We start from the raw sequence: 22,717 nt of genomic DNA, 5'->3' as shown, positions 1-22,717 counted from the left end.
TGTGGGATCTTCCCGGACTGGGGCACGAACCCGTGTCCCCTGCATCGGCAGGCGGACTCTCAACCACTGCGCCACCAGGGAAGCCCAAACCTCCACCCATTTTACCAAAGGGAGTTATTGTTGTAATTTTGTGTAAAACTTGTCTTTCCCCTTGCCTCAACTCTTTTTTCTTTTGTGAATAAATTAAGCTTGGTTTTTACTTAAGGAATAAACTCTCAACCCCCACCCCCCAAAATAGGAGTATCATAGGACCTAATACAAGGGATAATGCAGCCTTGAGCCTTGTAAGCTTTTATTATGGGCTTTATAACTTGAAGGACTTCTTTACTTATAGGCTATTGATTAATTCCAGGAAGAAGTTTTGAAGGATGTGTTTGAATCTTGATGAAAGTTGTGCTATGAATTTTGCCAATATTAGCTGCAGGTTTTCTCCCTGAGGAGGGTGGTAGCTGATTCAACAGAGAAAAATGATCAGTGTTTCCTGAATTCAACTCTAGTACCATCAGAGACAAAGCAAATAAAAGTTGTCAAAGGGTCATTTAATTCACCTGGTTGGCTGCTTTAATGACTACTGTGAAGTCCTAGAATTATTTACTCCTTTCGGGAGAAAGAAATTCTGGCATGATACTTCTCTAAGAAGTCTCAGCCTAACAAATGCTTAGAGGTAGAAGAACTAAGGAGAAAAGGGTGTGTATCTCTCAAAGGGCCTAAACAAAAGGGAATAGGTTTAGAGACAGAAACCTCTTGAGGTTCATTAGAGATCCCCACTATTTGGACTGTTTTAGTACACCAAGGCAGGGGCCACTTTGTTGTAGTGGGGCTGAGCACCAAGAGTGTGGCTCTGTTGTCAGTTCGGACTGGAAGAATTTCATCCTCAATCTGGAGAAATGTTTCTCTAAGCCAGTTAAGAAGAAGATTGCGAAGAGCCCCTGTAGTTCTTCGGAGCCATGTCATTGAGAATTGAGAGGACATTGAAAAGCCATGTCATTGAGAATTGAGAGGACATTGGTTAGAGGACTGAAGGTACATTTGTACCGATCTCCTTTCTGATGTTCTGGCTCTTTGTAATAATAGCAGAAACTAGGAGGGTTTTGGTTTCATTTAGGGGGCTTACTTTGCTGGAGTTGAAGATTAAGAATTTTAGTGGTCTCCCTTTTAGGTGACTCCTCTAGAGTGTGAGAGAGCTGGTTTGCCAGATTAACTAAATCTAGAGTGAACACAATTTCCCATTGCACCCTATTCAGTGGGCTGATCCAGGTTCACCCCACTAAAAAACATAGAGTTAAAAGCTACCTCGGTGAAGCAACATCTGAAGGAAGACCAGAGTTTTCTTAAAAAATAATCTGAAGTCGATTGTAATAGTAATGAACAGATTCATCAGAATTTTGTGTATAAGTCTGAATTTTGTTCTAATCAATAGGCTTTGGAAAAGCCCTAGAAATTGCCCTATGAAGACACCTAGCAATTTCCTGAGCCTGATCATATAATAAGTTAGTAGGTGGGTCTCTGGTTGTAATTCTAGAGATCTTTTAAGATTTTCCCAATTAGCATTTTTCATCCAGTGCTGAACCTGGCCTTCACTGACAAGTATATGAACTAGCTGATATGTCAGAGAAACCCAGTTGATAAATTTGACTGACTATATTAAATTCCTCAGCAAATCTGTGAGAATCTTCATTTACTCTGGGAAAATCTTTGACTATGGCTGGCAGTTCACCTTTAATCCAGGGAGTATAAGAAATTAAGGGTTTAGCCTCTGGATCCTCGAAAGGCTTAATTTTAAGGGACAAGTTCAGAGGAAAAGGGAGTGCGGAGTTTCAGAGAAAAAGGGAACTTCAGTGAGAGAATTAGTATGGTGGAACTGAGGGTATAGAGGAGCTGTATATGGCATAGAAGGAAAGGAGGAAGGTAGCACCAGAGGCAAAGCCTGAGATAAAGAAGCCAAAGAAGAAGAGCATGAGGCTTAGAAAGCCATTTTATCTTTCTTTCTTTGTTTGCCTCAGTAAAACTTAAAGTCCTGTTTTGCAGAGAGGCGGTTTTAGCCTCTTGATAACATTTGGAACCCTCAAATTACCAATTGAAATATGCATTCCATTCAGTTTTGGAAATTTTAGAGCTATGGTTGTCCAATTCAGCTTTAAGAAAAGTTAAGTTTGGAGATATAAAAAGTTCCTCATAATCGCCATTGATACTGTAAATTGCCTTTGTTTGGGTCAATCCATTTAGTTAGAAATGTGCCTGAGGAAGAATCATGGTTTTCAAACAAAAATTGGCCAGGGTCCCTGTAAGAGGGGGACCCTCAAAATATTTAGATAACTGGGATCCCATTTCTTGGAGGGTTTCTCTAGAGTAAGAGAATAATTTTCAAGGAGCTCAAATAGCTGAAATAGCTTAAACAGCCCAAATAACCTGCAGGTCTAATACCAGCCAGTTCTAAGGGAACAGTCTAGTCCCAGAGGAGCCAGGCCAAAAGCTGCTCAGCACAGTTCCAATAGAACAGCCCCTATTCAAAATGGAATTGGGCCAAAGGCTGAACTGGCACAGTTCCAATGAAACATCCCCCTGTTCCTGAAGAAATGGGCCAAAAGCTAGCCAGTTCCAGGAGGAACAGCTCCTGTTCCAAAAGGAATGGGCCGAAGGCTAGCCAGTTCCAGCTGGAACAGTCTGATTTCAAAATCATACCAAAGTGCCAAATGAATACTCACATACAGAGCAAGGCCTTAACCAGAAAGGAAGAAACCTTAAAATAGATCCTGAATAAAACCTGGAGAGCTTCAAAATGCAAAGAGGATGGAAGCTCAAATCCAGGAGAAAGACTAACCCTCAAAATCCAGGGTTGATGAAAAAAGCAGTGAGCAACAAGGGCTCAATGTTGGTACCACACCTGTTTGCTCACCAGCCTCAGAGTTGTTGGGGGTTTTCTGGGGATTCTCATAAGGGCCATCAAATTGTTGACCTAAAACAAATAGACTGCCAGTTGTTTCTCTAGCAAAACAAAACAAAACAAGGGGGGTTATTATTCAGGATCTGCAAAGAATTTCAATTTGGGATCAGCAAGCATAACAACGTGCAAGCCCCCTGCAAAAATGGAGAGAAGAACTCTTCTAGAGGCGGAAAAGGAGTTGGGAGGGCCATAGTAAGCAAACAGTCCATGGCTTTTCATTGGCTGAATTGTGACAGCCTCTCCCTGGATGAGCTCTTGACAGGAAAGAGGAGGAAGTCTTTCTTCTTCCTACTGAGCTCTAAAATTGTCCTGGGGCATGTAGCTCCCCCATCTGGTCTCCCAACTCTATTTACATGAGGTTTCCGTTTATTAATTGTTTATACTTTAAGAAGAGATAAATAATTCTACCTTTCCTTTCAATTCTCTGTTCTTCCTTCTATCTCCCTACCCCTGATTCTATTGTAGTGGTTGTTAACATATCTTTTATTCTCTAACCATAGTTAAGTGTTAAACAATTTGCCTAAAGGTTGATTCTAAAAAACCTTTTTAAAACCACATTTTAAAAACCTTTACATAGTTATAGCTATTTAAATATTTCTCACTCTAGAGTCAAGTAGTGTGCATAGGTTACATTTTCTTCTCTATGGCTCTAGTATCATGACTCCTATGGCATTCAGAAAACAACATTCTTCCAGAATGGTAGCGTAAGGAACTCTAAGGACCCTCTCACTGGTGAAACAACTTTACTGGTGAAAGTCATTCTAGAAAACAATAATAGAAAGTCTCTGGAAATTGTTTTAAGAGCAGATAGCACTTATATGTGGAATCTAAAAAAACATGGTACAATGAACATATTTACAAAACAGAAACAGACTCACAGACTTCGAAAACATACTTATGGGAACTTCCCTGGTGGTGCAGTGGTTAAGACTCTGTGCTCCCAGTGCAGGGGGCCTGGGTTTGATCCCTGGTCCAGGAACTAGATCCCACATGCATGCCGCACCTAGGAGTTCGCATGCAGCAGCTAAGGAGCTGGTGATCCACAACTAAGGAGCCCATGTGCTGCAACTAAGAAGTCAGCGAGCCGCAACTAAGGAGTCCACGAGCCGCAACTAAGGAGCCCACCTGCCACAACTAAGACCCAATGCAACAAATTAATTAATTAATTAATTAAAAAAAATCTCCCTGACCTACCTCACACCTGAAGTTCCTTTAATAGGAAACTACATTTAAAAAAAAAGAAGAAGAAAGAAAAGAAAGAAAACAAACTTATGGTTACCAAAGGGAAAGGTGGGGGGGAGGGATAAATTAGGAGTTTGGAATTAACATATACACACTACTGTATTTAAAATAATCAACAAGGACCTATTGTATAGCACAGGGAACTCTACTCAATCCAGTATTCTGTAATAACCTATATGGGAAAAGAATCTGAAAAAGAAGGGAGATATATATATAACTAAATCACTTTGCTGTACACCTGAAACTAACACAACATTGTAAATCAACTATACTCCTGTATAAAATAAAAATTAAACTAAATTAAAAAAATAATGGAAGTTCTGGTGAAAAGCAATTAAGAGGAGGTAGGTAGCTTTATGAGAGACACAGGCTAAACAATAGGCCAGCTACTATACCAGAGAGAACCAGGAAAAGAGACAGCTAAGGAGAGTCCTCTTGGGGCCAGAAGAACCTCAAACAATGACCTCAACTGCAAAGGAGCTAGAGTTTAATTGCATCATACCACCAGAGCATTTTATGCCCCAGGTTTCTGTCAAAAACAATAGCACAATCAGCGAGCAATTAATGGAGCCTAATAACTGAATATATGTGGTAAGCTGTACAGCAACCACTAAGAAAATAACTAAAAATATATATAGTGAAGAATAAAAACCCAACAGTGTTCTTAACATCATGGTAAAATGAATCTTCTTTTTCAGCATTTCATGAGCTGCTCAAAATCATTATATATTTCAGTTTTCTTCCTCTTTGGAACATGTCTTTCTTGTAAAGCCTTTTATTTTTCCTGGAATTGCTGACTACCTTCTTTTGCTCTGGGCTTCTGTGCTTGAACGTCCTCTAGCTTCCCCAAGAATTCAATAATTCTATCCTGTTAACTCTTTATTAAAAGTTTAAGTGTAGAGTACAGCAGATGTTGCACAGCAGATCTCCAGAACTTTTTCGTAGTGCATAACTAAAACTCTGTACCCATTGAACAGCAACTCCCCATTTCTCTTTTCCCATCCCTGGAAACCACAATTCTACTTTCTGTTTCTATAAGTTTTACTATTTTAGATACCTCATATAAGTGGAATCATGCAGTATTTGTCCTTCTATTTCACTTTGCACAATATCCTTAATGTTCGTCCATGTTGTAGCATATGACAGAATTTCCTTCTTTTTTTTAAATGGCTGCATAATATTCCATTGTATGTATATATTATACTTTTTAAAATCCATTCATCTGTTGATGGACATTTAGATTGTTTCCACTTCTTGGCTCATTGCAAACAATACTGAAATGAACGTGGGAATGCAATATCTCTTCAAGATCCAGTTCTCTTTGGATCCAGAAATGGGATTGCTGGATCATGTAGTAGCTCTATTTTTATTTTTTGGTGGAACCTATAGAGTGTTTTCCATAGTGGCTGCATCATTTTACATTTCTAACAACCGTGCACAAGGGTTCCAGTTTCTCCACATTCTCACCAATGCTTCTTATTTTCTGTTGTTTTGTTTTGTTTCATTCATATTGGTCATCCTAACAGGTGTGAGATGATACTTCATTGTAGTTTCAATTTGCATTTCCCTGATGATTAGTGATGTAAAAAATCTTTTCATATACTTATTGACCATTTGTAGATCTTCTTCGGAGAAATGTCTATTTAGGTCATTTGTCCATTTTTATTTTTATTTATTTATATTTTTTATTTTTCTTTGTCCATTTTTAAATTGAGTGATTTGTTTTATTGCTATTGAGTTGTAGCAACTCCTTATATATTTTGGATATTAATGCCTTATCAGATACAGTTTGCATGTATTTCCTCCCATTCCACAGGTTGCCTTTTCATTCTGCTCATTGTTTCCTTGGCTATGTAGAAGCTTTTTAGTTTAATGTAGTCCCACTGTCTATTTTTGCATTTATTACCTGTGTTTTGGTGTCATATCCAAGAAATCATTGCTAAGACCAATGTAATAAAGCTTTCCCCATTTTCTTCTAGAAATTTTATAGATTTAGGTCTAATGTTTAAGTCTTTTATTTATTTTGAATTGATTTCTGTGTATGGTGTCAGATAAGGGTTCAATTTTATTCTTTTGCTTGTGGATATCTGATTTTCCCAGCATGATTTGTTGAAGAGACTTCAGCATTTCCCCATTGTGCAGCTTTGCCATTCTTGTTGAAGGTCTTTTGACTGCATGGGTGAGAGTTTATTTCTGGGCTCTCTATTCTGTTCTATATATCTGTCTTTGTTCTAGTACCATACTGTTTTTATTACTCTAGCTTTGTAATATATTTTGAAATTAGGAAGTGTGAGGCTTCCAACTTCATTCTTTTTTTCTCAAGATTGTTTTGACTATTCAGGATCCTTCATGGTTCCATATGAATTTTAGGATTATTTTTTCTATTTCTATAAAAAATGTCATTGGGATTTTGGTAGCGATTGCACTGAATTTGTAGATCACTTCAGGTAATATGGGTGTTTTTAACAATATTAAGTCTTCCAATTCATGAACACATTTATATCTTTCCATTTATTTGTGTCCTCTAATTTCTTTCAGCAATGTTTTATAGTTTTAAGTGTAAAAGTCTTTCATATCTTTGGTTAAGTTTATTTCTAAGTATTTTATTCTTATTGATGCTATTCTAAGTGGGGTTGTTTCCTTAATTTCCTTTTTAGATTGCATATTGTTGTTTATAGAAACTCAACTGAGTTTTTTAATGTTGATTTTTTTTTTTTTTTTTTTTTTTTTTTTTGCGGTACACGGGCCTCTCAACTGTTGTGGCCTCTCCCATTGCAGAGCACAGGCTCCGGACACACAGGCTCAGCAGCCATGGCTCACGGGCCCAGCCACTCCGCGGCACGTGGGATCTTCCTGGACCGGGACATGAACCTGTGTCCCCTGCATTAGCAGGCAGACTCTCAACCACTGTGCCACCAGGGAAGCCCCTTTAATGTTGATTTTTATCCTGCAACTTTGTTGAATTCATTTATTCTAACAATTTTTTTATATATGGAATTTTTAGAGTTTTCTTTGTATTAGATTATGTTATCTGTAAGCAGAGATAATTTTACTTCTTCCTTTCCAATTTGGATGCTGTTTTTTCTTACCTAATTTCTGTAGTAGGACTTCCAGTACTATTTTGAATTGAAATGGCAGGATTGAGAATCCTTGTCTTGTTCTTTATCTTAGAGGAAAAGCTTCTGGTTTTTCCCCAGTGATTCTGATGTTAGCTGTGGGCTTGTCATATATGACTTTTACCATGTTGAGATAATTCCCTTCTATTCCTAGTGTGATGAGTGTTTTTATCATGAAAGGGTGTTGAATTTGTCAAATGCTTTTTGTGCATCTATTGAGTTGATCATGTGATTGTATCCTTTGTTCCATTAATGTCATGTATCACAATGATTGATATTTGTTTGTTGAACTGTTCTTGTGTTCCACGGATAAATCCTACTTGGTTATGATGTATGATCCTTTCAATGTATTGTTGAATTTAGTTTGTTATTATTTTGTTGAGGATTTTTGAATCTATATTCATTAAGAATATTGTTTTTTAGTTTTCTTTTGATGTCTTTTTCTGGTTTTGGTATCAGGGTAATTCTGGCTTCATAAAATGAGTTTGGAAGTGTTCCCTCCTCTTCAGTTTTTTGGAAGAGTTTTAGAAGGATTGGCATCAGTTCTTTAAATGTGTGGTAGAATTCGCCAGTGAAACCATCTGGTCATGGGCTTTTCTTTGTTGGGAAGTTTTTGATTACTGATTCAAACTCCTTACTAGCTATAGGTCTGTTCAGAATTTCTATTTCTTCATGATTCATTCTTGATAAATTGCATGTTTCTAGGAATTTATCCATTTCTTCCAGGCTATGCCATTTGTTGGCTTGGAATTACTCATAGTAATCTCTTATAATCCTTTTAATCTCTGTGACATTAGTTGTAACATCTCCTCTTTCATTTATAATTTTGAGTCTTTATTTTTTTTCTTAGTCTAGCTAAAAGTTTGTCAATTTGTTGGTTTTTAAAAAAAACCAACTCAGTTTCATTGATCTCTACTGTTGTTTTTCTAGTCTCTATTTCACTTATTTATGCTCTGATGATTATTATTTCCTTCCTTCTGCTAACTTTGGCCTTTGTTTTTCTTCTTCTAGTTCTTTGTGCTTTAAAGTTAGGTTGTTTATTTGAGAATTTTCATCTTTTTAATATAGGCAATTATTGCTATAAACTTCCCTCTTAGTACTGCTTTTGCTGCATCCTATAAGTTTTAGTATGTTGTTTTTGTTTTCATTTGTCTTAAGATATTTTCTAATTTCTCTTTTGATATCTTCTTTGGTCCATTGGTTGTTCAAGGATATGTTGCTTAATTTCCATGCATTTGTGAATTTTTTAGTTTTCCTTCTGTTATTGATTTCTAGTTTCATTGCACTGTGGTTGGAAAGTATACTTAGTATGATTTCAGTCTTCTTACATCTGTTGAGACTAGTTTTGTGACCTAACATGTGATCTCTTGTGGAGAATGTTTTGTGTGTGTTCGAGAACTCTGTGTATTCTGCTGCTGGTGGGTGAAATGTTCTATATATGCTATTAGGTTCATTTGGTCTATACTGTTGTTCAAGTCCTCTGTTTCCTTATTCATCTTCTATTTGGATCTATCCATTATTTAAAGTGAGGTATTGAAATATCCTAATATAATTGTGTTACTATCTATCTTTCTCTTCACTTCTGTCAATGTTTCCTTCATATATTTGGGTGCTCTGCTGTTAGGTACGTATATCTTTTTAATTGTTGTATCTTCCTGGTTAATTGACTCTTTTAGCCTTATATAATGTCCTTCCTTGTCTCTTTTGACAGTTTTTGACTTAAAGTCTATTTGTCTGATATGATTATGACCCACCCTGACACCTGCTCTCTTTTGGTTACCATTTGCATATAATATTGTTTTCTATACTTTAACTTTCACTCTATGTGTGTTCCTAAATCAAAAGTCTCTTCTAGACAGCATATAGTTAGATCTTTTTTTTATCCATTTAGTCATTCTATGTCTTTTGATTGGGGAGTAAAATCCACTTACATTTAAGTACTTATTTATAAAGAAGAACTTACTATTGCCATTTTATTAGTTGTTTTCTGTCTTGTAACATTTTTGTCACCTGCCCCCTTTCCTCTCTTTTTTACTTCCTTTGTGTTTTGTTGATTTTTTTTTTTTTTTAGTAGTGATATGTTTTGATTCCTTTCTTATTTTCTTTTGTGGATGTTCTACACAAAAAGGTATTTTCTTTTTGGTTACCATGGGGCTTACATAAAACATCTTATATTTACAACAATCTATTTTAAGCTGATAAAATTAACTTCAATTGCATACAAATACTCTTCACTTTTACTCCCCCCTTGTTACACTTTTTATGTTATTGATGTCAAAAATTACATCCTTTCATATTGTGTATCCATTAACATATTTTTATAGTAATAGTGTCTAAAAATACTTTTGTCCTTCAACTTCTATACCAGAATTAAAAGTGATTTATGTACCACCATTACAGTATTTTGTATTTGTCTATATACTTACCTTTATTAGCAAGCTTTATACTATCATATGTTTTTGTGTTGCTGTTCAGCGTCCTTTTGTTTGAACTTGAAGGATTCCCTTTAGCATTTCTTATAAGGCAGATACAGTGGTGATGAACTCCTTCAGCTTTATTTTTGAAACCTGGGAAGGTTTTATTTCTCCTTCATTTTTGAAGTCCCCCATTTTTTACCAGATATAGTATTCTTGGTTGGAAGTTTTCCCTTTTAGCGCTTTGAATATGTCATACCACTGCCTTCTGGTCTGTAGAGTTCAGACTGAAAAATCCACTGGTAGTATTATGGAACTTCTCTTGCACATGGTGGTTAGCTTTTCTCTTGCTGCTGTTGAAATTTTCTCTGTATTTGACTTTTAACAGTTTGATTATAATGTGTCTTAGTATGGATTTCTTTGGATTCACAATGGTTGGAATTCATTGGGTTTCTATGGATGTCATTTCCTTCCCCATTTTTGGGAAGTTTTGGGGCACTATTTCTTTAAATAAGCTTTCTGTCCCTTATTCTCTTTCTTCTTCTTCTGGGGCTCCCATGATGCATATATTGATTTGCTTATGATATCCCATGTGTTCCTCAGGCTTTCTTCACTCTTTTTCATTCTTTTTTCATTTTGTTCTTCTGACTGAATAATTTCAAGTGACCCGTCCTCAAGTTCACTGATTCTTTCTTCTGCTTAATTGAGTCTGATGTTGAACTCCTCTACTGAATTTTTTAGTTCAATTATTGTGTTCTTTAGCTCCAAAATTTCTATTTTGTTCTTTTTAAATATTTTCTATCTTTTTGTTGATATTTTCATTTTGTTTATGCATCATTTTCTTGATCTCATAGAGTATCATTATAATGGTTATTTTAATTCTGTCAGGTAATTTATATACCTCTGTTTCTTTAAGATAAGTTTCTGATTTATTTTATTCCGTTGTATGGACCATGTTGCCCTGTTTCTTCATGTGTCCCATAACTTTGTTTTAGGATTGGCACATTTGAAATAACAGCCACCTTTCATAGCCTTTAGGAACTTGCTCTTTGTGCAGAAGACTCTTATTAATCAGCTTGACTAGAGATTCTGGGGGCCTCTCTAACCCTTTCTTGGAGGGAAGGGGATGCAAATTCTCTGAGCCTCGTGTGTGCAATTTCTCAATTAGTATTGCTGGTTTCTTTTTCCAGGGGCTCATAATATTTTGCTCCCTCTGAGAACAAGGGATAGCAGAGAATCTTGCTACTGTAAAACCATAGAACTTACAGTAGCAAGATTCTCTGCTATCTCTTGTTCTCAGAGGCCTCCAGATATCTACCATATGATGAGTCCCCATCAGCATCCCAGGTTAGGTGAGACAGTTGCCATTTTATGACATTTTATGACAAGACAGATACCAGTCCCTCAGTAGCCCTCTGAAGAGCTGGAATGTCAGATGCAGCCTCTATTTTCTCTTCACCCCCAGTGTAAAAAGTGTAAGCCAGGGTATTCTCTACCACTGCTGAGCTGTGCCAGCTTAGAGGAGGGGCCGATGCAGTTAAAGTGAAATTGCTCTTCTTACCTGTTTGAATGTGGCTGTTCACAGCTTTGCACTCAAGTACTGCAACATCTTAACTGGATTCTGGAATTCTCGTCACAATATTTTGGTTCATATATTGTTGTTAATTGAAGTTTCTATGGGGGAAGGAGCACTGGGACTTTCCATTCAGCCATCTTGTGATTTCACTTCTTCCCTGGTTCACTCTTGGGCTCTACCATACATTTGTCATTCTGAGAGTTCTTTCACTGCTTTCTTAGGTTCGAAAACACTCTTTCCTTCATCCCAACATCTTCTCTTAGTTCAGACCCTTTTTGGGATTCTACTTGGCAGGCCAGGTCCTTCCTTTACTGCAGTTGGAAGGATATATATATATCCTATATAAATTTATAAATTTTATATGTATATATATTTATGTTTCTATGTAAATATTTCTATTTTTTTAAGTTAGTCATTAGGAGCAGACTGCCTAGGTTTAAATTCTGGCTCTGATGTTTCTAGCTGTGTAACCTTGGCCACATCACTCGTGCCTTGATATTTTCATGTGATTAATACTACCTATTTTAAGGATTAAACATAAAAGTACTATTATTGTTAGTATTACTCTTCTGTTCTGCTTTTACAAACATCCTGCTTTCATATGCTTTTCATATTCCATTTGTTTACATCTCTCTTTTGTTGATATTTCTCCTCATGTTTCTTTTTATATTATTTCTTTGGTTAATGAATTCTAGGTAATGAGAAAATAAACATGTGTGTTCAGTCCTCTTTCTTAAGCTAGAAGCCAAACCTGATTTTTAATTTTAGAAAATATTCAGTGATTTAGTGGTTTTAGTGTTATTTTTTAATAATTGAAGATATTTTTAAATGAAATTATTCTCTCTCTCTTCATATATTATCTTTACCGTATTTGCCTAGTGATCTAATGACCTAGAGTCAAAATTAAACAGGAATTTTCTTTCTTTTGATAGATTCTCAGTGATAGTAGCAAAACTGTTTTAATGCTGGTCAGAATTTAATTCTCTTTAAAGCACTGGAAGCAAAATAAAGACTATCAGCATGTTAGAGAAAAGCCTAGTGTTTTTTTTGTATTACATTAATTGAAAGTTAACAGTTTTATTACATCTTATGAAAAACTGAAAAATGAACCAGAAAATAATGATGAGAACCATGATGATGATGGCAGCTACAATTTCAAAACTGCATAAATGTATACCAGGCACTTAATATATATCATGTTACTTATTCTTCATAATAACTCTACAAGGTAAGCATTTCAGTCTGCATTTTATTTATGAGGAAACCAAGATTTAGAGTGCTTAAATAATTTGCCCCTGGCCACACAGCCAGTAAAGGACAAAGGCCTTTCTGACACATAATCCTGTGTTCTGGGATTATGTACAACTAATCTGGGACTTGAGAACCTATAGATTTGAATAAATTGCATTAATGAATGACTATTACTGCATCTCAGGGGACTGTTTCCCTTTTGCTGTGTTTCCTCCCTCTGATACCATGGTGGTCACTGTAGCTGCTCATAGTAGCTAATACTGCCATGTCTCATTCCCTTAAAATCCTCATCAACAACTTTCTCATTGGAATCCTCTGTTTTTTTAGAGGCCCAGCCCCATGTGAGCCCAGGTGGGGAATACTCTAACATCTCTTAGTGAGAGCAGGAACATACCTGTCTGTATTGCCCAAGTTAAGGAGAGTTTCTTGTAATAATAGACACTCAGTACACTTTGAAAAATGAATGAGTGGTGGTAAAAAAAAGAACAGACTAAAATTCCTGACGTAAGAGACAGAAGAGAGGGCTTCCCTGGTGTCGCAGTGGTTGAGAGTCTGCCTGCCGATGCAGGGGACACGGGTTCGTGCCCTGGTCTGGGAAGATCCCACATGCCACGGAGTAGCTAGGCCCGTGAGCCATGGCCGCTGAGCCTGCGTGTCCGGAGCCTGTGCTCCGCAATGGGAGAGGCCACAACAGTGAGAGGCCTGCGTACCGAAAAAAAATAAAGAAGAAGAGAGACTGTTGCTTAGGCAGAGGAATTTATCAAGTAGAGACTGTAAAATATTTGCCTACAGAAATAATGGCAGTTGGGTTCTACAGTTCAATTAATATCACTAAAACAGCAATCCAGCTAATATACAAGTTATGTAGTATATTGTGGCTTAATCTGAGAGCCCAACCACTATTTTTATAAAATGCTTCTATAAGAAAATGCTCTCTGAAGGGCAAATAATAGACTTATGAATGAATTTTTCAAACAATTTGTAAATTGAAGTTAACATCTAAGACAATTAACTTATTGATAATCTTTGCTTTTGTCTTCTCATTTACTTACAAAGTTATAAAGAACATGAGATCAAAAGCTGTTTTTTATTACATAACAGTACCACTTTGCCCAGCTTTTTCCTATTCTCTCTGCTCTTACCCCACCCAGCGTTCATCGTGTTACTTTATATGTAGTAGCTATTCAAAAATCTTTTGCATACTGATTGTTTGATTTTTAATAGAACTATCCCTCATCACAAAGAAAGTATATCCTGAGATACCTAGGGTTCTTGCTTCAACCTAGCTTTAATTTTAAATTACATTGCAAAATTCTAAATGATCTCTAAAATATGAATTATAAACTCCAATTTTAATTGATATAGTTATACAGTATTAATAAAAATAGGTAATTATAATAATACATTTCAATGTTTATAATTTTTTCCCACTTGACTTATAATTGAGGCAAATGGTTATTGTAAGGTCTAGAAAGCATCTTGGTTTAAAAGGCCTCAAAAGCCCTGTGTTCTAACCTACACTTTAAAAAATTTCCTCTGATGGGGACAGAGAGGGAATGACCTCTCATTCCAGGAAACATTAGAAGTGATCTAATCCTAGCAATATATCTGTCCTCTGTCTGAAAATAGTGTGTTTTGGAGTTTAGGATGACCTACCTACTTATCTCTCAGATGGAGGAAGGCTGTGACTGGGGAAGAAGGACCCATCACACATTTGTTTTAAGTATGGTGACAAAAAGATACTTCACAAAAGACACTGTTTTGCCTTTGCAGGTGTAACTGTGTGGAACCACATAATCCTAGCAATGATACTTTGAAGGAATGGAGGGAGTCCAATATTTCTGCCTCTGACATAATTTGGGAGAACCTAACTGTGTCGGTAAGTGAAACATTGAAAAATAAGTCATGGACTTCCCTGGTGGCACAGTGGTTAAGAATCCGCCTGCCAATGCAGGGGACATGGGTTTGAGCACTGGTCCGGGAAGATCCCACATTCCACGGAACAACTAAGCCCATGTGCTACAACTACTGAGCCTGCGCTCTAGAGCTCACAAGCCACAACTACTGAGCCCGTGCGCATAGAGTCCATGCTCTACAACAAGAGAAGCCACTGCAATGAAAAACCCGCACACCACAACCTGCTCGCCGCAACTAGAGAAAGCCCGCATGCAGCAACAAAGACCCAACACAGCCATAAATTAATTAATTAATTTTTAAAAAAGAAAAATAGGTCATACCTTGAATCTTATTACTATAAGGGCTTTTATTGACTTTTTGAATGAATTATTGCCACTAAGTTAAGTGTTTTAAACAAATACTATTATAAAAGTGATGGTTTTGATTTCATTCATTTCAAGTATGCAGAAGTTTACTGGGGTTTTCTTTCATTATTAAGTTTTTCCAGTAGTTATTAGGCCTGAGTTACTCTGAAAGCACACATATATGGCATAATGTGACTAGATTAACTGAAAGCACATTAAATAAGAGTAGTGTTGACCTAAATGAAACCGTATGGCAGAACTAAGTCAGCCTTCTGTGTAAAGAACCCAGAATGCTTTTACTTTACTCTGTAATACTGCTCCAGCTGTTCAGAATATGTTAAGGGGGAGGGGATGTTTGTTAATATTTTAGTGTAAATATTGAACTTTTTGGAAAAACAAAAGTCACTTTTCTTAATAAAATTCTGGCACCTCCCTCAGGAAGATTTTCTTACTTCCATTTTCTCTTTATCCTCCATTCAAGAAATAGAATGGCAACATATTTTTCACCTATCAAAGTTAAATCTTATACCTTTAAAAATATTTTTGGCTTTCCTCTTTTTTTGTGGTATCTTTTTTCCCCCCTCGTAGCTGAATTTCTCAGTTCTTCTTAATCTCTTGCAATATTTGTGCACCTCCTTTTCCATCTACATTTGCATCCTTTACTTCTGGTCAATCAAATCTCATAATTGGAAAAATCGAAAGTGTTCTGGTTTTAATAAGTATTAAAATCTGAGTCATTCTAGTTTCTTCTCTATTCTTCCCAGTTACAAACATTACAATCCAAAGCTTCTGCCACTTTATCTACCCATGTAAGCTCAAATCCCATTATAACCATGGGCATAAAACTATATAAATTCTAGTTCATTTTATGAAAAACATATCATTTAGTAAGTGAACCAGTTAGTGACACATAGAAATCTTTTTTGTTGTACAAATGTTATAAAACTCTAAACATGATTCTTGTAAGAGCACTTGACCTATTGCCTATTTTATCAATTTTCCTCATTAAATATTTTCTTTCAGAATCAAAATCAAATTACTTACCTTCTGTTTAAAATTCTATCTTGATCTATATTTTACTACTTTTCCTCTTATGCTAGTCATTTGCTCTAAAATAAGCCTTCACTTACTTTTGTTGTTTTCTTCTGTTATGGTTAACATTTATTCTGTCCTATTTTTCTTAGAAAAAATAACATTACCAAACTGTTTCCTTTCAGAGAGCCATTTAAATCGATCAGTAAAAGAAATGATGAGCTGAACAAGAAAGAATGCTATCGTTATGCAGAATTTAGACATGGGATTGTGGTTGGTCCATTCAGCAGTGCATCTTCCACTTATATTTCCCTTTTGTAAACTATAAAGATATTATGTCTTGAGTCCCTTGCTTTTGTCCCTCATCTTGGTGTCCCCTACAATACAGTAACCCAATAATCTCATCTCTAAATTATTTAACATGATAATTTACTCTGTGTTTTATAGTCTTGAATAATTTAATATTAAATAATAATATTCATTCCATGTAGTAGCAAACCCTGAATCATAACTTTCAAAGAGACTCATAGCACAATTGATCTAGCTAGCCATGAGTTAGTTTTAAATATTAGAAGTTTTAGGGTCAAGCAGAGTACAGTGAAAAATATTTTGCAATCAAAGCAAATCTAGCACTGTGGTTTTTTTTCTTGAAGTTCTGTACTGGGAGTTAACATTCTGGCAGAAATTTTCATATTATTTTTCATTAGTTAAAAGCAGTTTTTGCAATAGGTAATTGCTAATCTTGACCAGAAATAGCATTTATCACCAAAGGGAATGCTACATAATGAAAAAATCTTACAATTTTTAAGTCAATGAGGGCCATAAAATTGTTTTGTCTTAATTGTTATTCTGGGATTTCTTTCCTCAGCATAACCATTAGTATCATCAAAAACATTGTATTAATAAAGCACTGTGCTAATGGCTATTATAACTAGTTTTGTAAAAATAGTCATGTGATATCTACTTTGTATATTATTCACGTGATGATTTTTAATTGAATTGTTACATAACTCATTAATTGTCATTTATACCTTGCTAACTCAGCAAGGGCAAAGAACTTTAGCTTTCGTTGATTCTCCCAAACAGCTGTATGCATAATAAGTGTTCAATAAATATTTAATGATCGTTTTGAAAAATAGTCTCAAATCACAGATTTACTATTTAATGTAAATATCTTGTTTTGGTTTATTTTGTTTTCCAGCTTTATTGAGGTATAATTGACAAATAAAAATTGTGTATATTTAAGGTATACAATATGATGTTTCGGTATATGTATATGACGTGAATGATTACCGCAATCAAGCTAATTAACATATCCATCACCTCAAATAGTTACCTTTTTTTTTTTTTTGGTGAAAACAATTAAGATCTACTCTCTCAGCAAATTTCAATTATTTAATGCAATATTATTAACCATAGTCACCATGTTATACATTAGATCTTCATAATTTATCCTGCATAACTGAGAGTTTGTACCCTTCGGCCAATATTTCCCCATGTTTCCCTGTCCCCAGCCATTAGTAACCATCATTCTACTCTCTGCTTCTGAGTTTGACATTTTTAGATTCCACATGTAAGTTAAATCATATAGTGTTTGTCTTTCTGTGTCTGGCTTATATCAGTCAGCATAATGTCCTCCAGATTCATCCATGTTGTTGCAATGGCAGGATTTCCTTCCTTTTTAAGGGAATGATATTCTGTTATATATTTATACAACATTTTCTTAATCCATTCATCCATTGACAGACATCTAGGTTATTTCCATATCTTGGCTATTGTGAATAATGCCTAATTCAAGTGTTTTATAGCAAGCTAGAACACTTAGGTTTCTATGTTTATATATATTTTTAGCAGTATCTCAAAATCTGTCATTATAAAGGAATTCCTAGGCGAGGTTTAAAATATTCACAAGCAATTAACTAGCAATTGGTTAAGAATCGTTTTAGTGCCAGAATTACATATTTAGCTTATATATAACTAAGGGGCAGGACACTAATGCCAACTTTAATTTCTTATTTTATCAAACTTAATTTTTACCAACTTATAACACTGCTGAAACTTAGAACGTGTTGAAGAATAATTAGTAGAAATGAGTTTGTCAACAAGCAGTTTTTCATTTTTGTAAGTGAAACCATATGTGAGACTCAAAATAAGAGAACAGGATTTGGATTTAGTTTTCTCTTCCAAATCTCAGTACTTGTTTTGTGTGTGTGTGTGTGTGTGTGTGTGTGTGTGTGTGTGTGTGTGTGTGTGTGTGTGTGTTAAAGGTACAGTTAGTATAAACCAGAAAATAAATGTAGAATTTAGTAGTTCACAATTTTTCCTTTTTAAATAGCATACTGTCCCCCTAAAAGGAAGAAAAAATAAATACGCTTTTCGAATTTGCTTTGAATTAAAGTAACTAGGCAAGCTATTGGCAATGTATTATAGATTTTAAGACAGTTAAATGATCCTTTAAATGGTTTCTATGTTCCTAAGATTTGAGAACAAGACCCAGCCAAGTCCAAGACTTGGAGGACTTTTATATCTGCACAAAAGACTGATCACAAATATTTAGATAATGTGTTTACAACAGAGCTTCTAGCTCCTCTTTGTATTTATCCATTCTTCTTAACCATTACTTTGCTTAGTAATTGCTATACTAGTATCTCTGGACAAGGGACAAGAGACCGGACTAAAAAATTCAAGGATTCATTTTTGCTACTTTATCTATTTTAACAGAGTTTTGAAAGAAGGAAAATTAAAGCTATAATTAAGGCCTGGGGGATTTTTCTTTGGTTTTTCAATTAGCCAAGTCATTGTGCTCTATATTAAAATAGATAATTGGAATTCAACTTTAGCTAGCAAAGAATGTAGCATTTGCAGTTAGATTAGAAAAGGGAATGGAATTGTGTTAGATAATTATAAAGTATACAAACAATATTTCTCAAGAATCCTAGCCTTAGGGGTAGCTGCCCCAAGTAGATTTTACTAGTTTGTTTTTGGATAACCATGTAACAATCTGTGATTTAGTCTAGAATCTTTTGAAGGTATTTGTTTTCTGCTATACAAGGACTCCAGGGCCTGAAACTTTGTTCATTGGACAGTCTCTGTTGGTGATCAGTCCGTCAGTCCATATTTTTCTCTAAGATCTTTAAGTATATGGCACAATTCAGTTTCTGTTCAGGTCCAGATATCTCAAGTACTAACAAGGTCACTGGATCACTTAAACCATTCTTTTCTCTGTTTTGAAATAAAAAATTAAAATTTAGTGTTCTAATCTTTAAATTAAAATAGTAAAAAGCAAAACGTTTTTAAAAAGTTTTAATTTCAAAATATTAATGTTTAAAATGCTCAGTTTTTTTCCTCCAAGAAAGGAAATTTTTTTGACTTTGCTGCCACCTCATGGCTAAGGCAGCAATTAGAAATGATCCTTCAGAGGCTTATAAAATATATACCAGGAAAAAAAAAAAGACCATGAAGAAGTCATAGTAAATATGAACTTTGCATTGCTTCTATACTTTTTTCTCTTTTGTTCTATAATTTAAATTTGAGCCCCATCTTTGACTTTCAGTTTCACTCCAGTAATAATGTATCATAGTTTTTTGTTGCTTTTCTCACCTTTCTTGGGAGCTTTTGGACTAGATAATTCTACAAAATCATTGTTCTTCTTTAATAATATTCCCACCAAAGGAATATCATGTTTGTGTCACAACTCTGCTGCCACCCAGCAGCGGTGAGCCCATAGCCAATTACTTAACTTCTCTACACCTCAGTTTCCTCAGACATGAAATAGAAATAATAACAACTACCTATTTTATAGGGTTGATGTGAAAATTCATTAAGATGGTGATTGATAAATCAGTTAGTTTCATAGATTTAAACTTAATTTGAAAAGGCAAGAATTTTAGAAGTGGTTCATATTGCTCACTACCTATGCAACTAGGAGCCATAACTGAAAACTTCAGCAACTCAACTGCAAGCGATCTTAAGATGTTAGTTTTCTGAAAGAAACGTGTCCACCTTTTTTGCTTAATAGCTCCATTTGTTTTCCTTCCTCTGGCAGGAATGCAAATCATTACATGGAGAGTATGTTGGACGAGCTTGTGGCCACGAGCACCCATATGTTCCAGATGTTCTATTTTGGTCAGTGATCCTGTTCTTTTCCACAGTTACTCTGTCAGCCACACTGAAGCAGTTCAAGACTAGCCGCTATTTTCCAACCAAGGTACTTAGACTACAATTTTTCTGATCAAAACGTGAACCAACATAAAGCATGTTATGGAGTCATGTGTGTTTTAGGACAAAAGAAAGAGCTATTGCTGTCGTTAAAGGAGCCACGAAAAGGTTTTTGTGTGATTGAGCTGCCAGTTTAGGAGTGGGCATGGTGAGGGAGGTAAGAGAAAGCATTCTGTGATACAGTGCTAGGAGTACACATTCCCTCCAGGCTTATCTCCTAACTTCAAATCCCAGAGATAAACTCCCACTTTCCCACTTTCATTTTTGGAACTCAAAAGCACACACTGCATTACTGATTGTCACTTTCTTGCCCAGTGAACAGTGGGAACTATTCCAGCCTGACAGACACCTCATAGGAGCCACTGTTACATTCTGTAATTGGGAAAGCCCCTGCAAGACTCATTGGAACACTATCCTCTTTTTCATTTTTAAAGTGTCAGTCCCTCCGCCTAACCCACCACGTTTGCATCTGCATATTTGGAAAGGAAAGTAAACAGAGAAACAGCTTAGTTCAATATTTAACACTGCAAAGTAACACCTATAAGGTCTGACTCAGCCAAAAAAGAAGGAAGGAAGGAAGGGAGGGAGGGAGGGAAGGAGGAAGGAAGGAAGGAGAAAAGAAAAAGAAAGAAAAGAAACAAGAAAACAAGCTTTTTAGGGATGAGCTAAAAATTGTGATGAAAATTCTACTCTGGGAAAATGTTTTAAGAACTGCTGTTTGAGAGAAACTTCTGTTTTTCTTACCTCTTCCTTCCGTAACGTGGAAGATTCATTTCTTTCCCCCCAAAGCTTAATTTGATTAATATAGAATTATCTTTTTTGTATCAAACTCCTGCATTTTGTATGTGTTTGTGTGTGCGTCATAAAGGCAGCCTAATAAAAGGCAGATCTTATTGATTATTGTTTAAGAATTTTTCTCAATGAAGGCTTTATAAAAGAGAAATGGCTTTAAAAACTGGCTTACATAGAATAACTTTTAAATTTGCTTACTCTGTTGTGCAAATTACCTGCTGCCATACTTGTAGCTCAGATAAACTAACTAACTTCAATAAAAATAGATAATTTTATTTTATGGTATTTCAGGTTTATGATATTAAAATGTTACCTACGTGAGAAAGAGTACTAAAATATAGCGAAATTCTAGCCATGCAACCTTATTCTGTGAAATAAATATTCACATACTGGAATTCATAATAAACTTAGATTTTTATCAGCACTGCTGATGTAGTGATATTGTATCATGCAAGATTCCCATAATAAACTTAGATTTTAAATGAAAACAGCACAATCACCATTGTAGCTATTCCATAATGCCTCATTTTGTAAATGTTGAGTGTGTATTCATCCTAATGACAGAGATACATAAATATAAATGACAAGAGTTAGTAGTAATATTATAGTATGCGTAAAATATAATATTATGATATTATGTCATAAAGTGTTTATAACGTGTGATTCTAGATTATGTTCCTGAGTATTCTTCACTATTTATAGTTCCTTCAAGTGACAAGTGTTTTCATTATGTTTAGGTGCGATCCATAGTGAGCGACTTTGCTGTCTTTCTTACAATTCTGTGTATGGTTTTAATTGACTATGCCATTGGGATCCCATCTCCAAAACTACAAGTACCAAGTGTTTTCAAGGTGAAGTTATCATAGGATTTACTATCATCTCTCCATCTCTGTAGGTCTAATTTTTATTCAGATGATGGCTATAACCCTAGTTCTTGGGATTTTCATGAAAATATAAAGAATATAGATTAATATAACAGTAAATAAAATGCCCACAGCATGACTAAAATTTTGGCCTAATATTAAAAAAATAGAAATCACAGAAATGGAAACCTAGAGGCAGCTTGAAAAAAATTTCTGTCAATTATTCCAGTGGGAATATCTATATTCTTAAAAGATAAGGAAGCATTTTGAAAGTAAGGGTGACGCACAGTGGATAGGCCTTGAAAACAGATAAAATTAGGTCTGGAATAGAGTTCAGACCATGTTACTAACTATGCAACCTTGGGCCAGTTACTTTACCTCTCTGAACCTGTTTTCTCACCTATCAAAAAGAGCGAGGGGGCTTCCCTGGTGGCGCAGTGGTTGAGGGTCCTCCTGCCGATGGAGGGGACGCGGGTTCGTGCCCCAGTCCAGGAGGATCCCACGTGCCGCGGAGCGGCTGGGCCCCTGGGCCATGGCCGCTGGGCCTGCGCGTCCGGAGCCTGTGCTCCGCGGCGGGGGAGGCCACAGCAGTGAGAGGCCCGCGTACTGCAAAAAAAAAAAAAAAAAAAAAAATAGCTAGGGACTTCCTCAAAGAATCGTCAAAATGATTTCCTTTGGGTCTCATCTCAGGCACCAGCCATGTTTGAACCTTTCCCTGAGCCCATGATGTGACCAAACGTCTTTTTGACATTATTACATAGTGACCTCGATACACGTCTAAAATAAGAGTTATACACAGTGGTCAATGTGATATTTGTAAATGTAAATAAATTTGCCAATCATAAATGATAAATATTAATATGATTTTATTTAATATAGGTATTGATTGAGAACACAAATTTGTGAGTCAGTTTGTCAGAGCTGAAATCCTATCTCCACCACTTACTAGCTTTGGGACCTTGAAAAATTTACTGAACCTCTCTATGTCTCAGTTTCCTTATCTGTATC

General features: G+C 35.6%; 1 protein-coding gene across 3 annotated transcripts in view; it reads left to right on the top strand.

Moving 5' to 3' along the window:
• SLC4A10 (solute carrier family 4 member 10) overlaps window positions 1–22,717 on the top strand; it is a 224,765-nt gene that overhangs the window by 167,479 nt on the left and 34,569 nt on the right. For all 3 annotated transcript variants that reach the window (XM_033860084.2, XM_073807645.1, XM_033860093.2), the window contains 3 exons: window positions 14,317–14,422; window positions 19,882–20,043; window positions 21,584–21,697. In XM_033860084.2, coding sequence (XP_033715975.1) covers window positions 14,317–14,422; window positions 19,882–20,043; window positions 21,584–21,697 — 382 coding nt within the window. The remainder of the gene's footprint in view (window positions 1–14,316; window positions 14,423–19,881; window positions 20,044–21,583; window positions 21,698–22,717) is intronic.

The sequence above is a fragment of the Tursiops truncatus genome, chromosome 7 (assembly GCF_011762595.2).
Source record: "Tursiops truncatus isolate mTurTru1 chromosome 7, mTurTru1.mat.Y, whole genome shotgun sequence".
Taxonomy (NCBI): domain Eukaryota; kingdom Metazoa; phylum Chordata; class Mammalia; order Artiodactyla; family Delphinidae; genus Tursiops; species Tursiops truncatus.
This window is presented reverse-complemented; position numbering and strand designations above follow the sequence as displayed.